This window comes from Palaemon carinicauda, chromosome 1 (genome assembly GCF_036898095.1).
Source record: "Palaemon carinicauda isolate YSFRI2023 chromosome 1, ASM3689809v2, whole genome shotgun sequence".
NCBI classification, from domain to species: domain Eukaryota; kingdom Metazoa; phylum Arthropoda; class Malacostraca; order Decapoda; family Palaemonidae; genus Palaemon; species Palaemon carinicauda.
In genome coordinates, this window is record NC_090725.1 from 67,335,534 (window position 1) to 67,360,533 (window position 25,000).

The 25,000-nt window shown below is 43.7% G+C and overlaps 1 protein-coding gene across 1 annotated transcript in view; it reads left to right on the forward strand.

The window, feature by feature from the left end:
* The window catches only part of gdl (gonadal protein gdl), a 41,178-nt gene extending 20,641 nt beyond the window's left edge, over window positions 1-20,537 (forward strand). The window contains exons 3-4 of the mRNA XM_068381664.1: window positions 7,691-7,875; window positions 19,330-20,537. Coding sequence (XP_068237765.1) covers window positions 7,691-7,875; window positions 19,330-19,467 — 323 coding nt within the window. The 3' untranslated portion in view covers window positions 19,468-20,537. The remainder of the gene's footprint in view (window positions 1-7,690; window positions 7,876-19,329) is intronic.
* The last annotated feature ends 4,463 nt before the right edge of the window (window positions 20,538-25,000 follow it).

The window sequence follows — 25,000 nt, forward strand, 5'->3', positions numbered from 1 at the left end:
ATACAAACCTTAGCTATTTATACAAACTAGCCCGCCATCCCTATCCCCCTTGAAGTCTTACCTCCAAGCAAAGTGACTAAATCACAGGTGTGTGAACGGAGTGGTAGCAAGCTACCCCCCACTACCCCCGCTAACTAGCGGTGTGGGTAGTTAACCCTTGCTAAATTTTAATGGCTCGTCATTTCAGCTCCGCCGAAAGTATAACCCCTAATAAATAGCTAAGGTTTGTATAGTTAGGAAAAATACAAATTATCTACGAATTTGTCATAATTCGCTCTACAGCCCAAAAATCTATGATAACTCCTTAATAAATTACTACACATAACAATAATACAATTGGATTGTATAAGAGATGTAAAAAATAATAATAATAAAAAAATATTAGATAAAAAAGGGGTTTTTATTGTCACTTTACCTTAGAGACAGGCCAATGCAGGTGTAGGATTTGCTACGCAGGAGGAGACGGAGGGTAGAGATGGTGACTACGATAACGTACCGTAACTTACACTATGTGAACTTTAACCTAACTTAGTTTATTGATTTTTTTTAAATTTTTGTATTCTATATTTTACATTTTATTTTTATTTTTGATTTTTAATTTTCATCACTTTTACTAAATTAAATCTTAGTTTCATTTGCTTCACTTTGATCCCTTTCGATGGTTTGACTGCTTTAATGGCTTCCTTCTGCATGATGATCGTCGAGATATTCCGGCCATATTGTTTAGCCAGATCACTCACACGCACATCGTGTTCATGTTTTTCTATTTCATGCTTCAATTCTAATGAAAGCATTGCCTTCTTCCTTTTCTCACCTCTACTAATACCTGTACCGAAACTAAGCTTCTTAGGACCCTTGATTATTTGTAAAAACAAAAATGAAACATGAGTAAAGGAAGATAATGAGCACTGTTAATAAGGGACCGAACAGAGGACAACTACACGATGCGCACGAGAACAGAGAACTGACCGTCTTGATGCTCAATGGCGTCCCTCCGACGTGCTGCCGTCTACCGGCGTAAACAAGATCTACGTTGGATGTTGGAGCATGACTTCGGGTGTCGAGACAAAAATTAGATCAAATTTTACTTCAGATGTTGGAACAATCATATGTAAAGGCAATCGTATGTAGCGGTTCCACTGTATTTGATATTCAGGCAAAATTTTAGTTCCGTTTTCCTTTTATTAAATTTAACGATTATTTCACTGTGAGATGCTTCTATTGGTGAAATCTTTTTTATTAATGAATTTCCCTACACCTTCATTTTATCTGTAAACTATGCTTGCAAATAGTATGCAGTTGAAAAGTTAACTTCTGATGATCAAGATATCTCCCAAGGAAAATTTTTGTATGGCCGTTATTGTGATGCAGTAGGTTGACAAGACCCACGAGACATTTTTCAACTTACAGTTATTATTCATGATTTGTTTTTATATGGTAAGGGGAAAGAAGTTGGGGAGCTACGTAGGAACAGACTAAAGGGAATGAACAAAAAGTGAAAGGCAACTATGCACCTTAAATCTAAAGGGATGCTGTAAAATATAATTATTGCTAGTATTCAGTATGAATAACCTTTCATATGGACTAAGGCTGAAGGTCATTTAATTGTAAAGGCAGCTTCCTTAGACCAGAGTACTTGTTTGTTCCGACGCAAGATACAAACCTTCCGGAGCTGAAAACTAGCCAAAACTGAAAGTTAAACAGGGTTTAACTTCCCACCGCTAGTTAGCGGGGGTGTGTTTACCCCCCTCTCTCACCAGCATTGGTGACCAACCGTCACTTTTTAATTCGGCTCGGGAGAGTGTAGACCCGACTCACTCTCCCGTTATCCTAAACTGGCTGAAACTAATTTCTTTTCTTTTCAGATGTGCTTGCCCATGAGGTCCAACCATGCGAGTTTGTCTGGGTCTTGAAGGGTGCTGTTGGGGCACCTTCATATACTCCAAGGAGATGGATCCTCATGGTCTCTGCCATTCGTGCCGAAGTCACTTATGCATGAAGGAGTCTCCTAGTAGTGTGTGCCAGGAGTGGTCGCCCTTCAAGTGTTTGAGGTTTGGTTGGCGGAAGAAGTCTATGAGGGATTCTTACCCTTCGAGATCAGCCTCAAAAGGGAAGAAGACCCGACTTCTTTCTCCTCTGGCTTGATCTCTCCATCCTGACTACCCGACCGGCTTCCTTCGGGGAACGGTCCTGTATGAGTGTCGCCCTGGTAACGCCGGGACAACCTCGTGCAGGGTCTCCTCCCATTCCCTTCCCTAGAGGGGCAGTCAGAGTCCTCCTTGGGGGAGTCTCTCTCAGACTATGCGGTTCTTCTGCTGTGGCCCTCTGTTAAAGGAGAAGCTACAGGTGGTCCTGCGTTTGGGTGGGCGTGAGCACTCTAGTGCCGAGTCGTCTTCTTATGGTCTCCCTTCTTCAGCAAGAGGACAAGAGCAGTTAAGGACAAGCACTCCTCGGAGTGACTTGTCCAGAGACCCTTAGGTCTCAGGAACAAGCTTTGGCATTGTTCCAGAGGTTGTTCAGGGAGCTGATCCTCTTCCCGGGCTTGCCCTAAGGGAGGAGAAGCAACTTGGACAACTGGAAGGTTCTCCTTCCAGTGTTGTGCAGTCTGACCTTCCGAGGAAAGACGAAGTGACACAACCTTCTGAGCGGCAGCTCCCTCGTCTGCGAGATGATGCACCATTAGGAGGAGAAGTCGATCGATCCTCTTGTTTGCGAGAGGAGAGATCTTCTCCGACCCTCTCTTCTGAGCGGCAGCTCCTTCGTCCGTGAGGCGATGCGCCATCAGGAGAGAGAAGTGAAGATCATTCCTTGTGGTTACGAGAGGAAAGATCTTCCCTTGAGTGGTCCTCTATGCGAGGGTTCCACCGAAAAGTAGTGGATTCGTCCATACCATGCTCTAGTCCATCGGAGCACAGCTTTTCTGAGCTGGATGATGGAGGAGGGAGTAGGTTTCCATCGTGGCCGCAGGGCATCACAAGACCAATCTCCCATGAGAAACGGTCATACGGGTAACTTTGCAATTTTTACCAGTCTCGCTGCAGCACAAGCACTCAGCCCCCTGTCATTCCTCACCTCTTAGGGTGAGGAAAGCACCACGCCTTTCTCCTTCGGGGAACAGGTGAGCAAGAGAGCTCCATTTCTTGACGCTTTTGAAGAGGATCTTGTATCATCGCCGAAGGCGTAGAGGCTCCACGCATCGTCGGGTGACTTTCTTTCTAGCGAGAAGGAGAGGAGAGCTTATCTGCTGGAAGCGAGGAAACCTGATTCTCGTGAAGTGGATGACGTTCCTACATGCTCTAGCAACCGCTATCGTAGAGTTGAGGAGAGGGTGAGGTGAGTGAGCACACCAACTCGCCTCGCCAACCAACCTCTTGTCAAGGTCGTTCACCCCGCGGTCGCTCACCCTGCGATAGCTCACCTGGGAGAGAGTTGAGGCGTTCTCCTCACCCCTCTCCCCACCTCGGCCGGTGCGATCAGAACCATCTAAACGCAGGGAGACTGAACCATCAGGTACCTTAGACAGGCGATGAGAATTTCCAATGATCCTCCAGCTGCAGCCGCAAAGGTTCCCGTCATTCCTATGGATTCTCCTAAGGGATCTAGTCATCTTTCTGACCCAAGGCGATATAGCCTAGCTAGGGCGCCATTACTGCCTCCGCCTCCTGTCACCCAGAGTCTCAAGGTATGGGAATTACCTTAAGACTAAGGATTGTAAGATCACGGATACGAACTGGGAGAGGGCGGCAGTGACTCAGGTCACGGCCGCGAGGTCGGTTAGGGAAAGAGTGATTGCTTCTCCCCGAAGGTCGGAATCCTTTTACCTTTGCCCAGTCTCTCACTTGGAGAACTGGAAGCATGTTAGGATCGATGACTGGGGAGATCATTCATGTCGACCGAAGGATACTCCTCTCTGAGTTGGTTCCAGGGGTGCTAAACTAACGGAATCAATTAGAATGAACATCAGACTCGAGGGGAGCAGTCTTTAGTCTCAGTTGCTAACATAAGATCTGGGGAAAGCGGCCTTTCCCCCAGAGCACACACTTCCAAAAGGGTATCTGTTGATGACCCTCACCCTCCTCTGGCTACTATGGGTGTTATCTCAGGAGAGGAAGAACCTTTCGATGAAGGTTCCGAGCACTCAAGACGTGGCACTCCCCGCTTCTGCCAGCCCAAATGTCACCCCTTCGGAGAAGATAGATTCGGATAAAATTTTTCTACTGCTTGCATCAGGAAGGTTAACTTGGAAGAACCTGATGACATCCCAACTGAGGGCAAGGATACGGTCCTGGACCAGTTGTCTGGTGTTCCTAAACCCTCCAGAACCCAAGGAGTCATACAAAGTTAAAGAAACATTATCAAGGCTGAGATCTGGATGTTTAGGAGCCACTGTCCTTGACCTACTTACAATTATATCTTGAGTTTTGTTAGGATTCAACTTCATACCCTATAATTTGCACCATGCACTAATTTTAGCTAGATATCTATTAAGGGATTTTGACGAAGGAAAAATCTATTTCTGGGCGAGAGACCCGTGTCGCCCAGTGAAATGCTCCTTTAGCACCATTTCTAAGGTATATAACTGCTATATATTACCAGAGAAAAAATTGCATAGGGATGCCAGGTTGAACCCAGCTCGCTCACCTATAAAAGGTGTCGATATACTGTATAATACTGGGGCGTGATAAATCACAACCAGAGGCCTCGCACCATTTAGATATCTCCTGTCAAAATCCCTGAACAGCGAGGTGCCGTTCCACCTCCCACTACTACAGTACAGTACCAACAATCCCACGCCAGTGACGTCACTCCTATTTAGCACGCAATTATGATAGCCGTTATTTACCTTGTGTGTGTATTTACCGGGTTTTTTTCTGGATTTACCTCAAGATGTCGGACTCCACTGTCCCTCCATCTAAGTTAAGTACCAGATCTATGAGTTTTGAGATTTTGGAGGGGGGCCTTGCCCCTTTTTGTTTATAGTATTCAGTGTTATTATTCATGACCTTTCGTAGGTCTCTCAGATGGGCTCGGCTCCTTTCTCTCTCTCTCTCTCTCTCTCTCTCTCTCTCTCTCTCTCTCTCTCTCTCTCTCTCTCTCTCTCTATCGTTCGTTCTTAGCGATTTTCAATAAGTCCTCCATACTGATTGTTTCTCGTTATGAACCTTACGGATATCCACGGTTTACCCAGATCTACATTCAGGAGATGGAATTGATGCAAAGAGAGTAGTATCATCTGCATATGCAACAAGCTTGTTTTCTAGGCCAAACCACATGTCATATGTATATAGTATTAAAAGTAATGGGCCAAGAACACTACCCTGTGGAACACCAGATATCATATTCCTATATTCACTATGGTGCCCATTAACAACTACTCTGAGATCTATTACTTAAAATTCAATAATAATGCTAAGAAACGACCCACCCACTCCCAACAGTTTGAGTTTGAAAACGAGCTCCTCATGATCAACACAGTCAAAGGCAGCACTAAAATCGAGGCCAATCATACAAACTTCCTGACCACAATCAAGGGATTTCTGTACAGCATTGGAGATTGTAAGAAGGGGCATCACATGCTCCAAGTCCTTTACGAAAACAAAATTGCATACTAAGAAACAGATGACTACCTTCAGCAAAGCTATTAAGATGTTTTGCCAAAAGACGTTCAAACACTAGATAATATGGGAGTTATGGAAATTGGGCGGTAATCAATTGAACTTGAGCTACCACAAACACATTTACATAGTGGAGTAACATTACCAATTCTCCAACATGTGTAAAAGTGGAGTAACATTACCAATTCTCCAACATGTGCTAAAAGCTCCTCTTCTTGCTAACTTGCACAAAATAACAGATAAGGAGCTAAAAAATTGGCAGTCTTTATAAAAAACAAAGGAAAAATACCAATTTGATCTACCTCCATAAGCATCAAGGTCCATCAACAGAGCTTTAATTTCATGAGATCGAAAAGCTAACCTTGTTAGTTTAGTCTCAGGAAAACAGGAATGAGGAAGTTTGAGTTTCTCATTACAGTACTCTGCTTACTGTCAAACACATCAGCTGAAAGGGTTGCCTTTTCCTTTGGTCAGTGAATGACTGAGCCATCTTGTTTAAGCAAAGGCAGAACTATCGCATCTACGCCAAAGAGTGCAGATTTAAGGGTAGTCCACCACTTATGTTCCTTGATTGTACGAGAATGGGTTTCTTTTATGGTTAGATTGTATTCCTTTTCAGTTGAAGCTTAAACTCTCTGAGCAAAAACTCTAAGCTGAGTATAGTTATTTCAGGTCAAATCTGATCTGTTACCCTTCCAAAGATGATAGGCCTCCTGCTTCTCCAAATAAGCACGTCGACATTCGTCATTGAACCATGGTTTGTCCTTCACTCGGTACTTTAGCACACGAGAAGGGATACGCCTATCAATATGTTGACTAGATTCTCATTCAAAGGGACAACAGGATCAACACTACTATACAATTGTGACCGAGTCAAGCCCAAAAGGTCATGCTAAATCCCATTCCAGTCTGCTTGAGATTTCATATAAATTTTACAAGAGTACGATACATCAGGGACAGGCTGCTCAGTCTTCACTACTAATGAAATCAAGGCATGATCAGATGTCCCAACTGGAGAACCAACCTTACTTGTTATAACGCCAGGGGAGTCAGTGTATATGAGGTCCAACCAGTTTCCAGACCTGTTAGTAGCTTCTCTTATGATTTGCTCACAGCCTGATTCAGAGGCAAAGCCTAAAGCTCTTATGCCATGGGGATCGGTAGGAGAAACAGAACTTGACCACTCCCTATAAAAGGGAAGTGTATGGGAGTGTGTTGTAACCCGGTAACCCTATTAATGTACAATATTTATATATGCCTCCTTGTTACTACACAAAGAGCTTCTGCTCTGCACCCTTTTTGCTCGGGCCATAGACCTGTTGGTATTGCCAAACCAACGGTGCACATGGTGTAAAGAACCTTAACTCGCACAACTTACAAGGGTCTGAGGTTTGGTAGCCTGGGTCAAGTACCCAGCCAGTTGGATTAGGAACTTCCTCCCACCTAAGGATGAGTCTCCTATGTAAAGGATGAAGGTTTGTATTTGTGCTGGAACAAATGACAAATTTGGAGATTGCCTAACTAAACAAACTATTTATCCTTTACTCATACTTTCCCACCATCACCTACCCCTAGAAAGTCCTGGCTGCAATCAGAATGAGTGTCCAGTGAGCAAGCAGGGGGGCAGGGCTTCCCTGCTCCTGGCCAGTAACTGCTGACCACCTTTTTATGTCTTGTTATAAAAGTTTAATTGCTGTATACTCCAGCTTTGCTGATAATCTGTCCTATGTAAAGGACTCAGGTTTTCTATGTAAAGGTCTCAGGTTTTTATACAGTAGTTAAGAAAAATACAAATGATCTCCAAATTTGTCATACTTGTACTTTACTGTATAGACTTTTTTTATATTTGACATTGAATTTTAAAATTTTACTGAAGGCTTTGTGCTTCATTTAATATTGTGTGAAGTTCCTTTGGAACAATTTATTTAGTTTGGATTTTATACGAATTGCATTAATATTGCTAAATTTTTCACTTCCAATCCAAAATTAGGAGTACTGTAATTTCATTTATAGAGTGGTTTTCAAGATTTATTCAGGACTCGGTATGTTTAAAATAACTATGTACATGTTTTCAGTTGAAAAAGAAAATTTGATTAAAAAGCAGAAAGAGGATTTATTAGCAGCAGAACGGCAAGGTAAAACTCATGTAGCATCACGTTTACCTCGTTTACATAAAGAGCAACTCACAGAATTAGAAACACGTCATTCACAAGATGTTTCCAGTTGTCATGAGCGAATACAGCAGCTTTTAGACCAAAAGGTAAATTCAGTTTGATATTTTTGTGGTTCAGTAGAGAATTTAACTTTTAATGCTTAGGTCATTGAAGTAGTTACTGTACTAATGCTGGATATGTAGAGCAATGAGAAATCCACCTTGCATCATTCCTATTTTTGTGAAGGTGAACCGACAAATTATTTTTCAAGTTTTTTTACTTATCTTTTGTGAAAACTGCTTAGTTTCTAAGTTGTCGATATATCTTTTATGTTAGCTTGAAGAGGTCTATTTTGCTTTTGTTGGAGAATTTGTTGTGTTTCTCCTTTAGCTATATGTAGGAGTGGTAGTTCCTAGCCTCCCGATTACTGCCCGCTTCCTGTACATGGCTAGAAGCAGAATATAAACTTACTGATATATTTTTTTTTAGATTAAAAAAAAAGCTGTCTATTCAATGTTTAATAGATATTATTTCAAAGAAAAGAAAGATAGATACACATAAGGGAAAAACTCGAGATTCAGTAATGTGTTCTGTACTCTATTTTAGTCAAGGAACATATTACTGTAATCATTTCTGTTAACCTCCCCTGGCATTCATATTACTTTTGTTTCAAAGCTGGTTAAATGTCAACATCTGTCCCTAAAATGAAAATCTCCCATTTTCTTTTCTTGTAATTGCCCTAACTTTCCAGTGTAGTATTAGGTTCACATGGCTGTGCATTGCAACACTACCTCGTGGGTAGATTATGCTCGTCTTTCTGTTCTCTCTTTGCTATATAGGTGCTCGTACACAAGATACCCGAGCTCCAAATTAGGATTTTATTTTTAGGAAATTCCATAGAAATGGGTTATTAATTATTCATTTTAAGAGGATATCTTTTTTATTTTATTACTTTACGATAATGATCCTCATTTTCTTTGTGTCTTCTGCAGGAGCTAAAGTGTAAATTGAATAATAGTCACATAAAGCATGTCATTCCCTCTTAGTTACTCTTGTGAAGGGTTATCTTCAGTTAGTAAATGTTCTTGTAAAAGATTCAAGTCATATATAAAATTGTCTATTAATTTGGGGGAAAAGCCACAGAAGACTATTTCGTGTAAGTCAGATATCTGATGCCACACCGACCATTACCAATCTTGCAGGAATTAATAGTATTGAGATTCATAAATTTGATTTTACTTTGTTTGTCCAACTCAAAAGGCCATGAGCCATCAGCCATGGTGACGATCATACCCTAACCTTCCCCTATTCGAATCCTTGGCTAACTTCTTGTAATGCTTGGCAGTTTTGATGCACTAGTAAGTAAGGATTCTATTGGTGCACAGGGCATTACAGAGTCAATTGCCTCTCTTCGAGCCTTGCTCTCACAATTTTTTCAAGCTTTTTTATTGTGAAACCCTTGCATTCACATAATCTGATCGTCTATGTAAGATCACCAGATTCCAAGATAGAAGACTGGGTAAGTAGTCTGGATCCCACTGAAGTAAGCACTCATGAGCAACCTTAGTTTCCTATATTCAACATATGCCATATCAGATGCTTCTGGTAAAACATGATTTTGCACTTACTAAGTCTTCTTTAAAAGTTTAGTTAAAGTTGAAAAGTAGTTGCATCATGTTTCGAGCAGCAGAGGGGATAAGCCTCATGTAGGCTTGGCCACTATCTCATGTCAAAGGGTAGTAAACAAAATGTTCTATGGGACACAAACATGAAGGCGAGGAATAAGCAGAAGAAAGGGCTGAATTGAGTGAATATCTCCTTTACAGTCTTTTAAAAAGGGTTTTTCTTTTTCCGACACAAATACAAACGCTTGTTATTTATATAGGAGATAGAAATGAGTGTAAGCTGGAACAGCTATAAAAACTTTTAACAAGGTGTCAACACGCAGTTGAGAGCAGACATTCTCTTCCATGCTCTGAAACTGACTTTTTTAATAAAGACTAATAATTTTCTTTCTCTTTTCATGTGTGAGTGGTTAACTTTGAGGTTGCAGACATGTGGGTGTGTCCTGACAGTGGGCCACTCTTTCAGCATGTTTTTGTCAGTATTGGAGACAAATCCTCACCCTTCTGAGCCCACACAGTAAATGCCCTCACAAGCGTGAGAAGTCTTCCTCACCTGGGAGTTCATCTGCCCTGGTAGCTCAGAAACATCAGCATGTTCTGGCCCTTCAGAGCTAAGCACCTCGGAGCTTGCAGATGATTTCATCAGCGATCATCTGGCGGACAGAGGGTTCACCAGCGCACCACTTCGGTCTGAAGAGACTTGTCGAGTCTCCAGCGCACACAGGCTCGCCAAGTGCACACACCATTGCTCTTGCCTGGCTGTTGAGAGCACCTGTGCCGCACATATGCTCTCAGCCCCTTAAGCAGCCTTTAGCTGCTTAGGAAGAGTGCGCAAATCAGCCGTGTGCTCATGGGCCATCTGCTGTGCTCCCTCTCCCTCTTTTGGATCATGCTCGCCCATAATCTGTAGAGTTTGTCTCGCCAAAAGGGGTAGCGTGCGCCAGCTAGTCATGTACACAATCCAGTGTGATGCTCTTGTTCAGGCTTCACATCCCCCTAACAAGCCTACAATAGTCATTAAAGAGTCACAGTTGTGGCGGGAGGTCTTCATACGGTCTCTGCTAGCATGTCTGCTTTAAGAGATCCCGCATTGTTTTCCAACCTGTTAGAGACTTTTGCAGGTCCTGGTGAGATTTATGTCCTCTCAAACCTCTGAAATTCACTCTGATCCTAGGCTTTATCACACTGAAGGGAACAGGGGTGCTCATGCTAACAGGCTCACGACAATTCCCCTTTGGGAGCTAGCTCCACCGGCTCTGTGATGCATGTTTCCAGACTTGAATATCATCTGGAAACTCGAATGTTCAAAGCTAAGGCTTCCAAGGTTCAGCCGATCTGGGAGAACCTAAAATTTTATCCTGTGAAGTTAAACACGAGGCGCCATAAGAAGAGGGAGGACACTCCGCCTCCAAAGAACACTTTCAGCCCAGGACCCACAGGGGATCAAGATCTCTGAGGAGGTCTTTTACCGACTTACAAGCTTTAGCAAATCAAAGTTGTCGAGAGGGCACCTTCCTCAGAAGCCTTACAACTATAGTTCATCACTGTTCAAGCTCCTCTTAAGTCTCTTGAGACTAAGGGCCAGCAGGGAGATGCCAGCATCCTTGCCTTTTTCACTAGTAAGGATTGGGAAAGGAAGAGTGCGATCACACTTCCAAGAACTGGCTTCCAAGCTTTTGGAAGATCTTGGTTTTCTGAAGTGCGATAAATGCGCTGCAGTCTCTCTGGCAACTTATGAGGTAGGAGTCGACCCTGGCTCTACTCAAATATGACAATGACCCATTGAGTTTTGGAGATGGATGATTACAATATTATGAATCGGACGATTCTGTAGGCAGCCAGCCCAAAGTCTCCTGACACGCAGGAAGGCGAGCCAGAGTCTACCTTCTTGCAAGTTCGGGCTTGCGTGAGGCAGGTTAATGGCCTTAGTGAGGCTTCCTACCCCATTCCTAAGGGGAAAGACGAGGCCATAGACGTCCTATGCCGCTCTCCCAGGGCCAATAGACCATGGGTAGAGCTACTGTGGTCTAAACTTGCAGCAATGTCACTTTTAAAAGTCGACTCGCAGATTCCTGAGGGGAAGGACTCCTTTATTTAGAGCCGACTGTTCTACAAAACTACTTCCCCCACCATTCGTGAGGCAAAGGAAGTATTATAACATTCTAAATGAAGACCTTTCTCCTCGGTCCCTAGATGTGGTAGTTTCAGTTCTAACCCAGGGCTTTTAAATAGATAAGCTGGTGGTCCAGTCAGTGGTATTCATACCCACTGACGCCTCAAACATGGGGACTGTGGCGAAAGCTATGCTACAGGCCTCTTCCTAATGAACCAATTGTCAGGGACGATGGGGATTTTTGGCCACTGTCAAAGACTTGACTGACCTCGAGAAGTTGCAAGTGTTTAAGAGCATTGTCTTTACTAGCACAAGGGCGAGGTAGTTAATTCATAATACAGCTATCCAATGGGCCAATTGGATCCTGAAGAGATGAGACTCCGTTGTCTCTAAGTTTCAGAGACAGGTGCCAAGGAGGGAGATCAATTTCCTGCGGAACTCCTCTGTAAAATTAGTGTCCTTGTTTCTTCTCAAGGGCCTTGAGGCAGTGACTGAGAAGTGGAGGAATGCGAGCAAAGATTCCCTTCTCCACACGGCTGCTATATCTTGGCCTTCCTCATCAGCACCTGTTGGGCCTTATGCTTCTCTATCATGGAGAGAAGGCCAGAAGACCTTTAAGGCTGGCCAAAGGCAATACCAGCCCAAGAAAGGTAATTCTAAAAGGCTGCCCTTTCAGGGTAAGAGAGTCAAAGGATGAGGGGAGAGACCTGTAGGTGATGTAGTCAAATTAAAGATTTTCTTTTTATTAAAATTTTTAGAAGTTTTTATTTTAAGTTATAATATTAATTTTAGGATGATGGGAATACAATATAGTAAAACACAGTTTTCAATATTAATCTTACCCGATGATCATGTAGCTGTCAACTCTGTTGCCCGACAGAAATCTATGGTCGGGATACGCCAGCGATCGCTATACAGGTGGGGGTGTACACAACAGCGCCATCTGTGAGTAGGTACTCAAGTACTTCTTGTCAACAAGAACTCAATTTTTCCTCTGTCGTGCCTCCGGCAAGACCTACTAATACGCCGTCCCTAACTGGATTTGTTTTCACAACTTTTTGGTGAAGTACACTATTCCAGTTTTGAGCTTTCGCTATGCAGGGGTTTTATCTTCATTTCAAAACTTGAACTCGTTTTCGATAGATTTTATTATGGTGACGAAGAGAGTATGGACTCTCTTTCACTTTTAAATGGCCGACCCTTCCCTTAGACGGAAGTGTTGGTGTCGAAGAGAGTATAGACTCTCTTTCACTTTTTTATGTTTGTTTATATGCCACCTTTCCTAATAGTAGGCGGTCCTTACTTGGAACCGAAGTTAATTAACATTGAGCCCGTCATATCGTTTTTCCTGTTAAGAATTTATGCTATTTTAATTTTAATGTTTTTGAAAGAATTTCTTTGATAGTCTTGTACTGTTTTCAAAGTTGAACTAACGTTTTGTTTAGTCTCCGCAGTTGTTGACGTTCAGAACGTTCAACTTGCGCTCTATCGTTACGATAGAGAGAGAGTATTTCACGGTTTCACGTTGCAGTAAGAGTAAACCGATTCTAGCGTTTTGTTCATTCTTTCTTAGCTTAAATGGTTTTAATTTTAATAAAGGAACTTTTTATTTGGGAAACCTTTCAGTTTTTTTCCTTTAACAAATAATATGTTTTAACGATATATAATTGGGCTCATCTCTCAGGTTCTAAGTCAAGAGAGAGAGAGAGAGAGATAGAGACGGAGGGAGAGAGAGGAGGATAAACGTTTCGTTCAAGCGGGTAACGTTGTTCTCGTTTTTTGCTCTTCTCCCTAGTCGCTATAGGGGAAGAAGGTAAAACGTTTCTAGAGTTTTATTCTTGTTCCCAGGCTTTATGCGGTGAGAGATTTTAAACGTAGTTTATTTGATCTAGTGTTTAGTCTCTTTTCCAGCCACTGAATTCTTTATCTTTCATTATGTTTTTCTGTTACATTGTAATACTGTTTTTGCAATTACTACCTTTTAATGAAGGATAGGATTGCGTGTTTCAGGTACAAACCACTTAAAGTTTCGAGTTCAGTGAAATAAGTGCAAACAGAAAATCAAAAGTGATAAAGTGATATGCGCAAAGTGTTACAGTGTTGCGTTCGAGGGTTCGTTTGTTCGTGCCAGTTGTTCACCTTGTCCGATACCTCTTACAAGCTCCCAAGCCCAGGGGAGAAGTAATGTCGAAGGACTTATGGGTTCCACAGGTCTTGATCGACGAACAAACGTTTTCCCTCCGTGGTTTCGGGTGTATCTACACACGTTGCCGACGTGATCACCCCACCCACACAAAGACGAGAGAGCCCATTTATTCCTCGTCTGCGGAAGAGGTTTCTCGCAGAAACCATGGACCAAATCTTGCAGCTTTTAAGTGCAAGTCGGTCCCTTCCGCGCAAGTCCAACGGCCTAGGTGTAGCCACTGGGTCAGTTCGGACTCGCTGCAGTACGACAACTGCACACCTCCCTAGAGAGTCAAGGTGGTACCGCAACAGGCAGTAACTCCGTCTGTTGCCGCACCAGCTGTTTTAGACCCTCAATCACAACGGACAGTAGCTCCGTTTGTTGTTGTCTTTCATAGACCCTAGTGGTCCATGCTGCAGACTATACAGTCTCAGCTTGCTCCTTCATGCAGGAGTATCGTGCTGGAAGGTTGACAATGCACCTGTTAACCTACAACCCGCCGAGGTTGTGCGCTCAGCAGATACTGCGGCTGCCTGCTCCCACCCTCCACCTGTGAGAGCTCCACCACCGATGCGCAGTCCACCCTGCCAGACGCATGTTCTTGCTGCACCATCTGCTAACATGCGTGAGCTACCGCATCAGCAGTGGGAAGGTTCTGTAGAGCTGCCGGGTTCCAGCACTATGCGGCATTCTCCGCAGCCCATGCAGCATGCTCTGCATACCTTACAGCATGCTCCGCATACCATGCAGCATGAGCCGCATACCTTACAGCATGCTCCGCATACCATACCGCATGCTCCTCAACCCACCGCAGCCCCTCCCACGCACCAGCACTCTGCTTTTGTTGTTGCCAGCTCCCACACTCCGACTGAGGAGAAGGTTGACGATGCACCCGTGGGCCTACACCTCCCACGGTTGTGCGCCCGGCATGGCTTCCTGCTCTCACACTCTTGTTGTGAGAGCTCCTCCACCCATGCACAGTCAACCCTGCCAGATGTATGATGACTCCCACACACAGAGCACTCCGTTGCCGTGCGTGAGCTACCACAAGCTGCCGTGTTTTGACACGGTGTGTCAGCCTCCGCAACACACTGTGGTTACCGCCACTCGCCAGCAGCAAACTAGTCAGTCAGGAGTTGAGGCTTCCCCACACAACTTTGGTTGTTGCCAACTCACAGACTGTCAAACAGTTACATGACGTTGCCTTCTGGTCTGCTACTTATACACCAGTGCTGTATGTCCTCACGCTCCTGTTGTGGTTGACAGTTCAGTTTTTGACAGTTCACAGACTGTCAAGCAGTTTCATAACGTTGCCTTCTGGTCTGCTGCTTTTGCACCAGTGAAACCCTCACTGAGAGAACCTAGCTTTTCTCGGATATGGTTCCTGTAGATGAGAAAGTGCTGTTCTCCCTCCTTCTGATATTCCCTTGAGGACTCTGTCATTTGGAGAGGAGCCTTAAGCTGCTTAGCCTCCTATGGACTTTTATTTAAGCATAACATGCTTCCAGGGAGGGTAAATGGTTCCGCTTCAGTCGCTAACCCCGTCTGTTGCCCCACCTGCTCCCATAGACCTTGGGCTTTGTTGCAAGACATGCAGTCCAAGCTTAGTCCTTGATAGAGGATTTTTTACGGAGAAGACCCTTCTTGCCAACGACCTTCCTACCGGTTGGTTGTACGCCCTGTTGACGCTGAGGTTTCCTACTCACGTCCGCCAGTTGAGATGGTTCCTCCACCGGTGCGACCCAGTGTGGGTTGCCAGTCGCACGTTGATGTTATGCTACTCTCGGAGGTGGTTGTGGACGTTCAGTGTGTCACTGGGAAGACGTTCAACAACCAGCAGAGGTGACTTGTTGTGACGCAGTGCGGCAACCTCAGCAACCCGATAAGGGGTTGTCTGTACTACCCAGACAGTCTAGACAGTTTCGGGTTGTCGCTGTACTTCCTCGCTTCCCCATGGTTGACAGTTCACAGACTGTGCAGCAGTACCATGATCTTGTGTCCGGCTCCGTCACGCATCCACCAGTGCGACCGGATTCAGCGAGTCAGACGTTGCCCACTCCGTTGCCGTTTCCTCATCAGTTTCGGATGAGGAACCCTCTGATGAGGACATGGCTGAACAAGATCATCAATCCCCAGCCCTGCTATCCATCCAGAAGATGCTGAAGAAGGAATACGGCCCTGTCAGGCTGTGGATGAGTCTGGTTAGGACACTGTCATCCGTGGTGCATTTGGTGTCACTTGGAAGACTACACCTCCGTCCTCTTCGGTTTCATCTAGCTCTTCACTGGAAAAGGACAAGACGCTAGAAGCGGTCTCGATCCCGGTTTCCGGAAGATAAGTCTGGTCTAACCTGAGGAAAGGACTTTATCAACCTTTTATAGGGTCTTCCCCTGACTGTTCAGTCTCCCAACCACGTTCTCTTCTCAGACGCATCGGACGTAGGCTGGGGTGCGACCTTAGGCGGTAGGGAATGCTCGGGATTATGGAACTCGCGTCAAAGGACAATGCATTTTAACTGCAAGAAGCTTCTGGCAGTAAGTCTGACCTGGAAAAGCTTCAGGTCTCTCCTTCAAGACAAAGTAATGGAGGTCAACACGGACAACTCCCTGCTTTGATGTTCATCTCCTAGCAAGGAGGGACCTACTCTCTGACATGGTGCGAGTTCGCTAGTGACCTCCTCTCCTGTTCAACAGGTCTAGACTTTTCACTAGTAACAAATTTCTTCCAAGGCAACTTGAATGTCTTAGCAGTTTGTCTCAGTAGGAAGGGACAATAATTCCAACATATTGGACCCTCCACAGAGATGTATGCAAGAGACTTTGGGTCACCTGGGGCCAGCCAACCATAGATCTCTTCGCAACCTCGATGTCCAAGAGGCTCTCAATACTTTGCTCACCTATCCCGGACCCAGCAGTGGTTCTTTTAGATGCCTTTCTACTAGTTTAGTCTCATCTAGATCTATATGCATTCCCTCCGTTCTAGTTTGTCAACAAGGTACTGCAGAAGTTCGCCTCTCACGTTGGGACAAAGTTGACACTAGTTACTTCCCTCTGGCCCGCGAGAGAATAACTTACCGAGGTACTTCGATGGCTAGTAGACGTTCCCAGAACTCTTCCCCTAAGGGTGGACCTGCTACGTCTGCCACGCGTAAGAAGGTACTCCAAGGCCTCCACGCTCTTCGTCTCACTGCCTTCAGAGTATCGAAAGACTCTCGAGAACTAGAGGTTTTTCGAAGGAAGCAACCAGAGCGATTACTAGAGCAAGGAGAACATCCACCCTTAGAGTCTACCAATCGAAGTGGGGAATCTTCCTAAACTGGTGCAAGTCAGTATCCGTATCCTCGACCAGTACCTCTGTGACTCAAATAGCTGACTTCCTCTTATATCTGAGAAAAGAGCGATCTCTTTCAGCTCCCACTTTCAAGGGTTACAGAAGCATGTTGGCATCAGTCTTCCGTCACAGAGGCTTAGATCTTTTTAACAATAAAGATCTACAGGACCTCCTTAAGTCTTTTGAGACCACGAAGGAGCGTCGTTTGGTTACACCTGGTTGGAATTTAGACGTGGTTCTAAGATTCCTTATGTTAGACAGGTTCGAACCACTTCAATCAGCCTCCCTGAAAGATCTCACCTTTAAGACTCTTTTCCTGATATGCTTTACCAGCTAAAAGAGTCAGTGAGATTCATGCCTTCAGCAAGAACATCGGATTTTCATCCGAAACGGCTACATGTTCTACATCTTGGTTTTCTAGCCAAACACGAGCTGCCTTCTCGGCCTTGACCAATATCGTTCGTTATTCCAAACTTATCGATATGGTTGGAAATGAACTAGAAAGAGTATTATGTCCTGTAGAGCTCTTAAGTTCTATTTTAAAAACCTTTACGAGGCCCGTCTGAAGCTTTATGGTGTTCAGTTAAGAATTCATCTTTGCCTATGTCAGAGAATTCTTTATCCTATTATTTTCAGACTGTTAATACGAGAAGCTCATTCCCTTCTGAATGAGGAAGACCAAGCTTGGCTGAAGGTAAGGACACACGAAGTTAGAGCTATCACAACTTCCGTGACCTTTTAATAAAATAGATCTCTGCAAAATATTTTCGACGCAACCTTTTGGAAAAGCTAATCAGTGTTCGCGTCTTTTATCTTAAGAATGTCCAGTCTCTTTACGAGAACTGCTACACTCTGGGACCATTCGTAGCAACGAGTGCAGTAGTGGTGGGGGCTCCACCACTACAATTCCCTAATTCCAGAACCTTTTTAATCTTTCTCTTGAAATATTTCTGGGTTGTCCGGAAGGCTAAGAAGCCTTCCGCATCCTGGTTGATTTGGCGGGTGGTCAAATTCTTTCTTGAGAAGCGCCTAGATTAGAGGTTGTGATGAGGTCCTTTAGTATGGGTTGCAGCCCTTAATACTTCAGCACCTAGGAGTCGCTCAGCATCCTAAGAGGATCGCTAGGCTCAGTAAGGAAGACGTACTTAAAAAGGCAGAGTAATGGTTCAAGTCGACTTCCTTACCAGGTACTTATTTATTTTATGTTTGTTATTTTGAATAACGGCTAAAATAAGATACGGGATACTTAGCTTCTTTGTTAACATGTATGCTGGTCTCCACCCACCACCCTGGGTGTGAATCAGCTACATGATCATCGGGTAAGATTAATATTGAAAAATGTTATTTTCATTAGTAAAATAAATTTTTGAATATACTTACCCGATGATCATGAATTTAAGGACCCGCCCTTCCTCCCCATAGAGAACCAGTGGACCGAGGAGAAAATTGAGTTCTTGTTGACAAGAAGTACTTGAGTACCTACTCACAGATGGCGCTGTTGTGTACACCCCCACCTGTATAGCGATCGCTGGCGTATCCCGACCGTAGATTTCTGTCGGGCAACAGAGTTGACAGCTACATGATCATCGGGTAAGTATATTCAAAAATTTATTTTACTAATGAAAATAACATTTTTAAAGTAATTTTTTTATTTGTTCTGAGAGGGATTTTTTAGTTTGTAAATTCCTCAATATTGTCAAGTTTTAGCTCATATGGAGTTTTTAGTTTTATATTTTCTAATCTGGAAGTATGAGTTATTACTCTTAGCTTTCAGGGAATTACAGTATTGTTAAACTAGTTTTTTAGGGGAAGGCGAGTCTCTATAATAATTTTAAGTACTTAAGTAGACTTATTTGTATATTTACCTGGTGTTCATATTTATGTATATGCCCCTCCACTTTCCCACTGACTAGTGATGGCAAGGGGATGTTGAGCTAGTTTCAACTTTGAGACTGAAAGACAAAAGATAGGATCTACCAACGAGGTAGTGTTGCCGTGCAGTCATATAAACCTAATACTGCACTACAATTGAGTGGAAGAGAAATTATAAAGAAAGAAAAGGGGAAAAGGGTTAATGTTAACATTTAACCAGCTTCAAGATAGAAGCAATATGATCACCATGTGAGTATAGAATTAAGTAATTTTATTATATAAATTCTGTTTATGAATGCATGTGGCAATGATGTATTTAGAGCATTGGCAATATTTACTAATATGAATTTTTTTTTACAAAAGGGATTGCTGTACTGTGTACTGGACTTGATAACTTTGTTATAATATTTCTAATCTGAGAAATTTTTCCTTTCAGGTAGTAGAGCAACAATCAACTCTGCAACAAGTTGGTGTCCCAGGATTTCATGAAACTGACAGTCCGGTGGAAATCAAAGTTCAGATGTATATTATGGAATTTATTGTTAAACTAGGAGGAATTAAAGTTCCGCCGTGACATTTTTGTATGATGTACTCATAATAAATTATTTAATGCATTTAACCAAATTCATATGAACTTTGCACCTTGTAAAGTTTTTAAAAGAATCAAGTTTTATTTTCTTTACGTAACTTTAACACTTATTTTCATAGCTATTTCAAAGATGTTAAGGAGTATTTTAATGCTGGTAATATTACCCGTTTAATGTGAAAATTGATATGGTAATAAAGGTTATTGGAAAATTGCATAACTTTGAGTTCAGTATAGCATTATTGTATTATACTACTCTACTATTTATGTACTGCATACAGTACCCATGTCCTGTGTACAGTATAAGCTGTAAACTGTCATGTATAATTGTTAGCTATTTATTCACTGGTTGTGTACATTAGGTATTGGCTGTACAGTAATGGGCTTGAATAGCACTGCAGGCAGTACTAAACATTCTTTGCAGTGTATCTTTGGCCTTTTGAGTGTTATGTCGTTTTATATCTCTTATTTTCCACCAATTCCCTTTGCTCTTTTTCTCCATAAATGTTAATTCCAACTTTTTCATATGCCTACATTTAAAAGTAAATTAGCCAACCCTGTAAGATTTTAGGAACTTAAATCAGTTGCGTGATTACCACTTCTTAATGATATTGAAAAGATGAGGGAAATGCAAAATGAATTAGTGTAATAGTGACACTTGAGCTAATGGGAAAATGTGAGATTTGAAATGTAAAATATCCTAAGATACTTTTGCAAGGGGCTTATGTATATGTAAATATGAACTGTGTATAAATCTATGTACAGTAGGTAAGTTAAAGATACTGTGCTCTTTATTTCAAGCTACACTATGCTAGTATTTATTTTATCATGTAACATTTTCATGTAGATATCAAAACCAGAGTTTTTTGCTTTACATGATTCATAGTTTTTGAAAATATGATTTATTTCTGTACTTGATCATAAAGAGCCAATCAATTACATGCTTATGCAGTGAAATAATGAGTTTACTGTATTTGGAAATTTCTAAAGCAAGTAATTCATATCATTATAAGCAATAGAATAATACATGAAGTGGAATAACTGCAAACTATGGAAAATACAAGTGAATAAAGATTTTTGTTAAAACTCGACATATTCTGTTCATCCCTATTTGCCTTAGAATATCATCAGTTCCTCCTATGTAAATCTTACACAATTTATATTTTAATCATGGTACATTGCCTGCAATGGTGTGGAGTGAAATAAGGATGAAGTTATATATACATACATACATATACCAAAGGCACTTCCCCCAATTTTGGGGGGTAGCCAACATCAACAAGAAACAAAAACAAAAAAGGGGACCTCTACTCTCTACGTTCCTCCAGCCTAACCAGGGACTCAGCCGAGTTCAGCTGGTACTGCTAGGGTGCCACAGCCCAACCTCCCACATTTCCACCACAGATGAAGCTTCATACTGCTGAGTCCCCTACTGCTGCTACCTCCGCGGTCATCTAAGGCACCGGAGGAAGCAGCAGGGCCTACCGGAACTGCGTCACAATCGCTCGCCATTCATTCCTATTTCTAGCACGCTCTCTTGCCTCTCTCACATCTATCCTCCTATCACCCAGAGCTTTCTTCACACCATCCATCCACCCAAACCTTGGCCTTCCTCTTGTACTTCTCCCATCAACTCTTGCATTCATCACCTTCTTTAGCAGACAGCTATTTTCCATTCTCTCAACATGGCCAAACCACCTCAACACATTCATATCCACTCTAGCCGCTAACTCATTTCTTACACCCGTTCTCTCCCTCACCACTTCGTTCCTAACCCTATCAACTCGAGATACACCAGCCATACTCCTCAGACACTTCATCTCAAACACATTCAATTTCTGTCTCTCCATCACTTTCATTCCCCACAACTCCGATCCATACATCACAGTTGGTATAATCACTTTCTCATATAGAACTCTCTTTACATTCATGCCCAACCCTCTATTTTTTACTACTCCCTTAACTGCCCCCAACACTTTGCAAGTTATATATATAAAGAAAAAAAAAATTGATTCATGTCCTTAAGTAATTTGTATTTTTCCTTACTAAACAACCCTGAGTTCTTTACTATGGATGTGTGTTTCTGCACAAACTAGAATCTAGCCATAAACTTTTGTGTGAGATGCCTCACTTTTGATTGCAGGAGAGACTTCTTGGGGAACAGTTGATGGCAGGAAAAGAATGAGCAAAGATCTCGGGTTTATATAATTAGGAAAAATACAAATGAATTCCAAAGTTGTCATTTGTTCCTACACAAATACAAACCCTTCTTTTTTCAGTATGGAGACTCGCCCTTAGGGTGGTTGGAAGTCCAATTTTCAACTGGCTGGAAAACATGACCTGGGCTAAAAGCCTGAGCTCAGCAGAGATTGAGAGGAGTACCCTGAGACCTTGTGGATCCTCGGCCTGTCAATGCTGTAGAGTTTAGGGTCTTGGTCCCATAGCAGCGGATGGGGCTGCCGTTTGCGGCTGCCAGTGAGGCGGTGGCATTGGTGGGGTGGCCGCGGTCCTCTTTCGAAGGTGGAAACGTTGAATGCAGGGCTGGTGTCTACCATCATCCTCCTTCCCAAGGTAGGACCCACCTGCTGGGATTCAGTGTTGTTAGCAGCCACAGTTCATGTTGGGGGTGGACGCCGTCCTAGTTTTTTGGAAACTTGCATGGGGCCCAGCATCTTATGGCTTCCTTCACAAACATCTGGTGATAGTAACACCAGGCCAGGTTAGGTTTCTTCTTTTACCATGGCGGAGGCGGTCACCTCCGATGCATGGCATTGATTTCTTGTCTGTCCGTCTTGTTCATTCCATCTGCTTTGCTGGGTTCTTCCTCAACCATGTTGATTAACGTTGGCGACACGGTGGACCCCGAGCCCCCGGAGGTCCTATAAAGTGTCTGGGTCTTGTGCACCAGGTCGTCCATTGGCAGCGTGTCAACATCGATGAGCTGGGCCCTCGCATCTTGGGGTAGACGTCGCAGAAGGATCTGTCGGGACAAGCTGATCTCCTTCCATCGTCCATCTGTGTTGATTTCCAGGAGCATCAGGAGACCAACCAGTTAGTCCAAAGCATCCATGGGCAAGTTGTCCCCAGGGGTTGGTTGATCAGATCGAGGACTCGCTGTGCCCTCACAGAAACAGAAAGGGAGAATGTGCCAATGACCTTCTTCCAGAGATCATCGTATTGCACCTGTCGTGACTGCATCCAGCCAGGGGGAGATCCGGTTGAAAACATCCTCCAGTAAGGATGCCAGGACGACGTCGGCTTTGGGTCCCTCGTGCGTCATCCTCGCCACTCTGAAGAGGATGTTCACCCATAGGAACTATGAGGCCGTATTCTATTGCGAGAAAGGCAGCAGCCTCATGTTCTGGCCGACTGACACGTGTGTCGTGGGGACAGTGTAGTGCTGGGTCTGTCTTGGTGGTCGCGGCAGTTGTCGGGTTTTAACTGTATACCTCCATCTCACACACCAAAACGTGATGTGTGCCGTCATTAGTCCGTTAATGGTGTCGGGTTCCTGAGTGCTCGCGTACACGTAAATGGAAGGGCCAAACCACTTGGGGAAAAACACCGGAATGCAAGAGTTTTGTGCTTTATTGAATCCATTAGTAGCGTTTGATGTTCACCCTGGAGAGGAACTTTCAGAAAGCCTAATGTGTCGTATGGTTCCGTTAAAGGCTCTCTGATGGTAACAGCCATGGCGACTTCATTAATGGTGTAGCCATAACTGCAAAGTTACCGTCCAATCTTTAAAGTTACCATCTAATCCGGGAGGTCACCAGTCGTGAAGGGAGGAATGTGAGACAACTGAGATCTGACTGATTCATTGTTTGCGTGATTAAGACTACTGGATTGTGTGTTTTTGCCACAAACTGTGGAACGAATGAAAAGTAGACCTCCTTCCAACCGTCAGCACGATCAATGGCATACAAAGTGCCGTGTAACTCACCAACTCTCTTTAACAATGCCACAGCCAGCAGGAACACTGTCTTTAGTGTTAGATCGCAACCTAACGCCTCCTTCAGAGGTTTGTACAAGGCTCTCTTAAGGACCTTCGTGATGTTCCATTCAAGAGGTCAAAGTTACTTTGGGGGCCAAGACTATTCAAAGTTCCTCATGAGCATGAAGAGTTCTCAGCTCCGGTCCGAGCAATAGCCCCTCACCGCGGTGACTGAGAGATGATTTTCCCAGTAAAGAAAGACAAGAAAATCAGCAATTACTTGCAGAGAGGCTCTAACCAGAGAAATATCTTGTCTACAACACCAATTACAGAAGATGGGCGACTTTCCCTGGTAGACTAGTGTAAAGGATTTACACAGATATCCAGGCATCTCCCTTACAGTGCCTTGCAAAAAGCCTTTCACTTGGAGATGCTGGATAACTGGATAAGGATTGTTGTGGTCTATTGGTAACATCTCTGCATGGTGATCGACAGACTGGGGTTTGAGTACCTCCCAAACTCATTAGTTCCTTTAGTGTCTGTAACCTCACCATCCTTGTGAGGTAAGAATGGGAGGTTTGGGGGAACCTATAGGTCTACCCGCCGAGTCATCAGCAGCCGTTGCCTGGCCGTCCTTGGTCCTAGCTTTGGTGGAGAGGGGGGTTGGCTGCTCATCATATACATATATAGTCAGTCTCTAGAGTATTGTCCTATTTGCTAGGGGAATGTCACTGTCCCTTGCCTCTGCCATTCATGAGTGACCTTTCAACCTTTAATACTGCCACATGTGAAGTGACAGGGATGCGGAATCTCTACAGGTGGGTCTGACAAGGGTGGTTTGCCACTGGAGTAATTCTCTCGGTACCTTGATATGGATCCTCAACAGATCAGTGAACTTAGCAGCTTATGACCACTTGGGAGCCACCAGGGTCGTCCTGATATTCAGTCTCTCCATCATTCTGTTCATGACCCAACAAATCAGCAGAAAAGTGTAAGCATCCAGGTTGCTCCACAGATATTGGAACATGCCCTCCATAGCTGGTGCCTGATCTGGATCTGAAGAATGATACACTGGAAGTTTCTTGCTCAGGTGAGCTGTGAGAAAGTTGATCATTGGGAACCCCAAAGGGTAAGAAGCCTTTCTGCTGCTACCACTGACAGAAGGGACTACTCTGCCCCCACTACCTTTACCCTGTGGCTGAGTGTGTCTGCTATTGTATTCCTCTTACCCAAAATGTAACTTGCTGACAGCTCTCCTGCATCGTTGAATGCCCATGTATGTATCTGCCTCACCATCTTGCACAGGTTCTGTGAAGCAGTCCTCGCTGCTTGTTGATGTAGGCCACCACAGTAATATTGTCACTCATCAATGCTGCCAAGTGCCCTATCAAACTCTGTGGGAAAGCTTGCAGAGCTAAAAGCGCAGGTTGATGTGTAGACCTTTTTCCTCTTTGAACCACAATCCCGAGGTGGCGTTTGTCACACCCCTCCTTTGATGCACCTGTGAACCGCAGCATTTCTGAAGGAGGGAAATTGAAAGAGACTTCCCTGGTGAGGTTTCCATTGTCCAACCACCACTTTAGATCC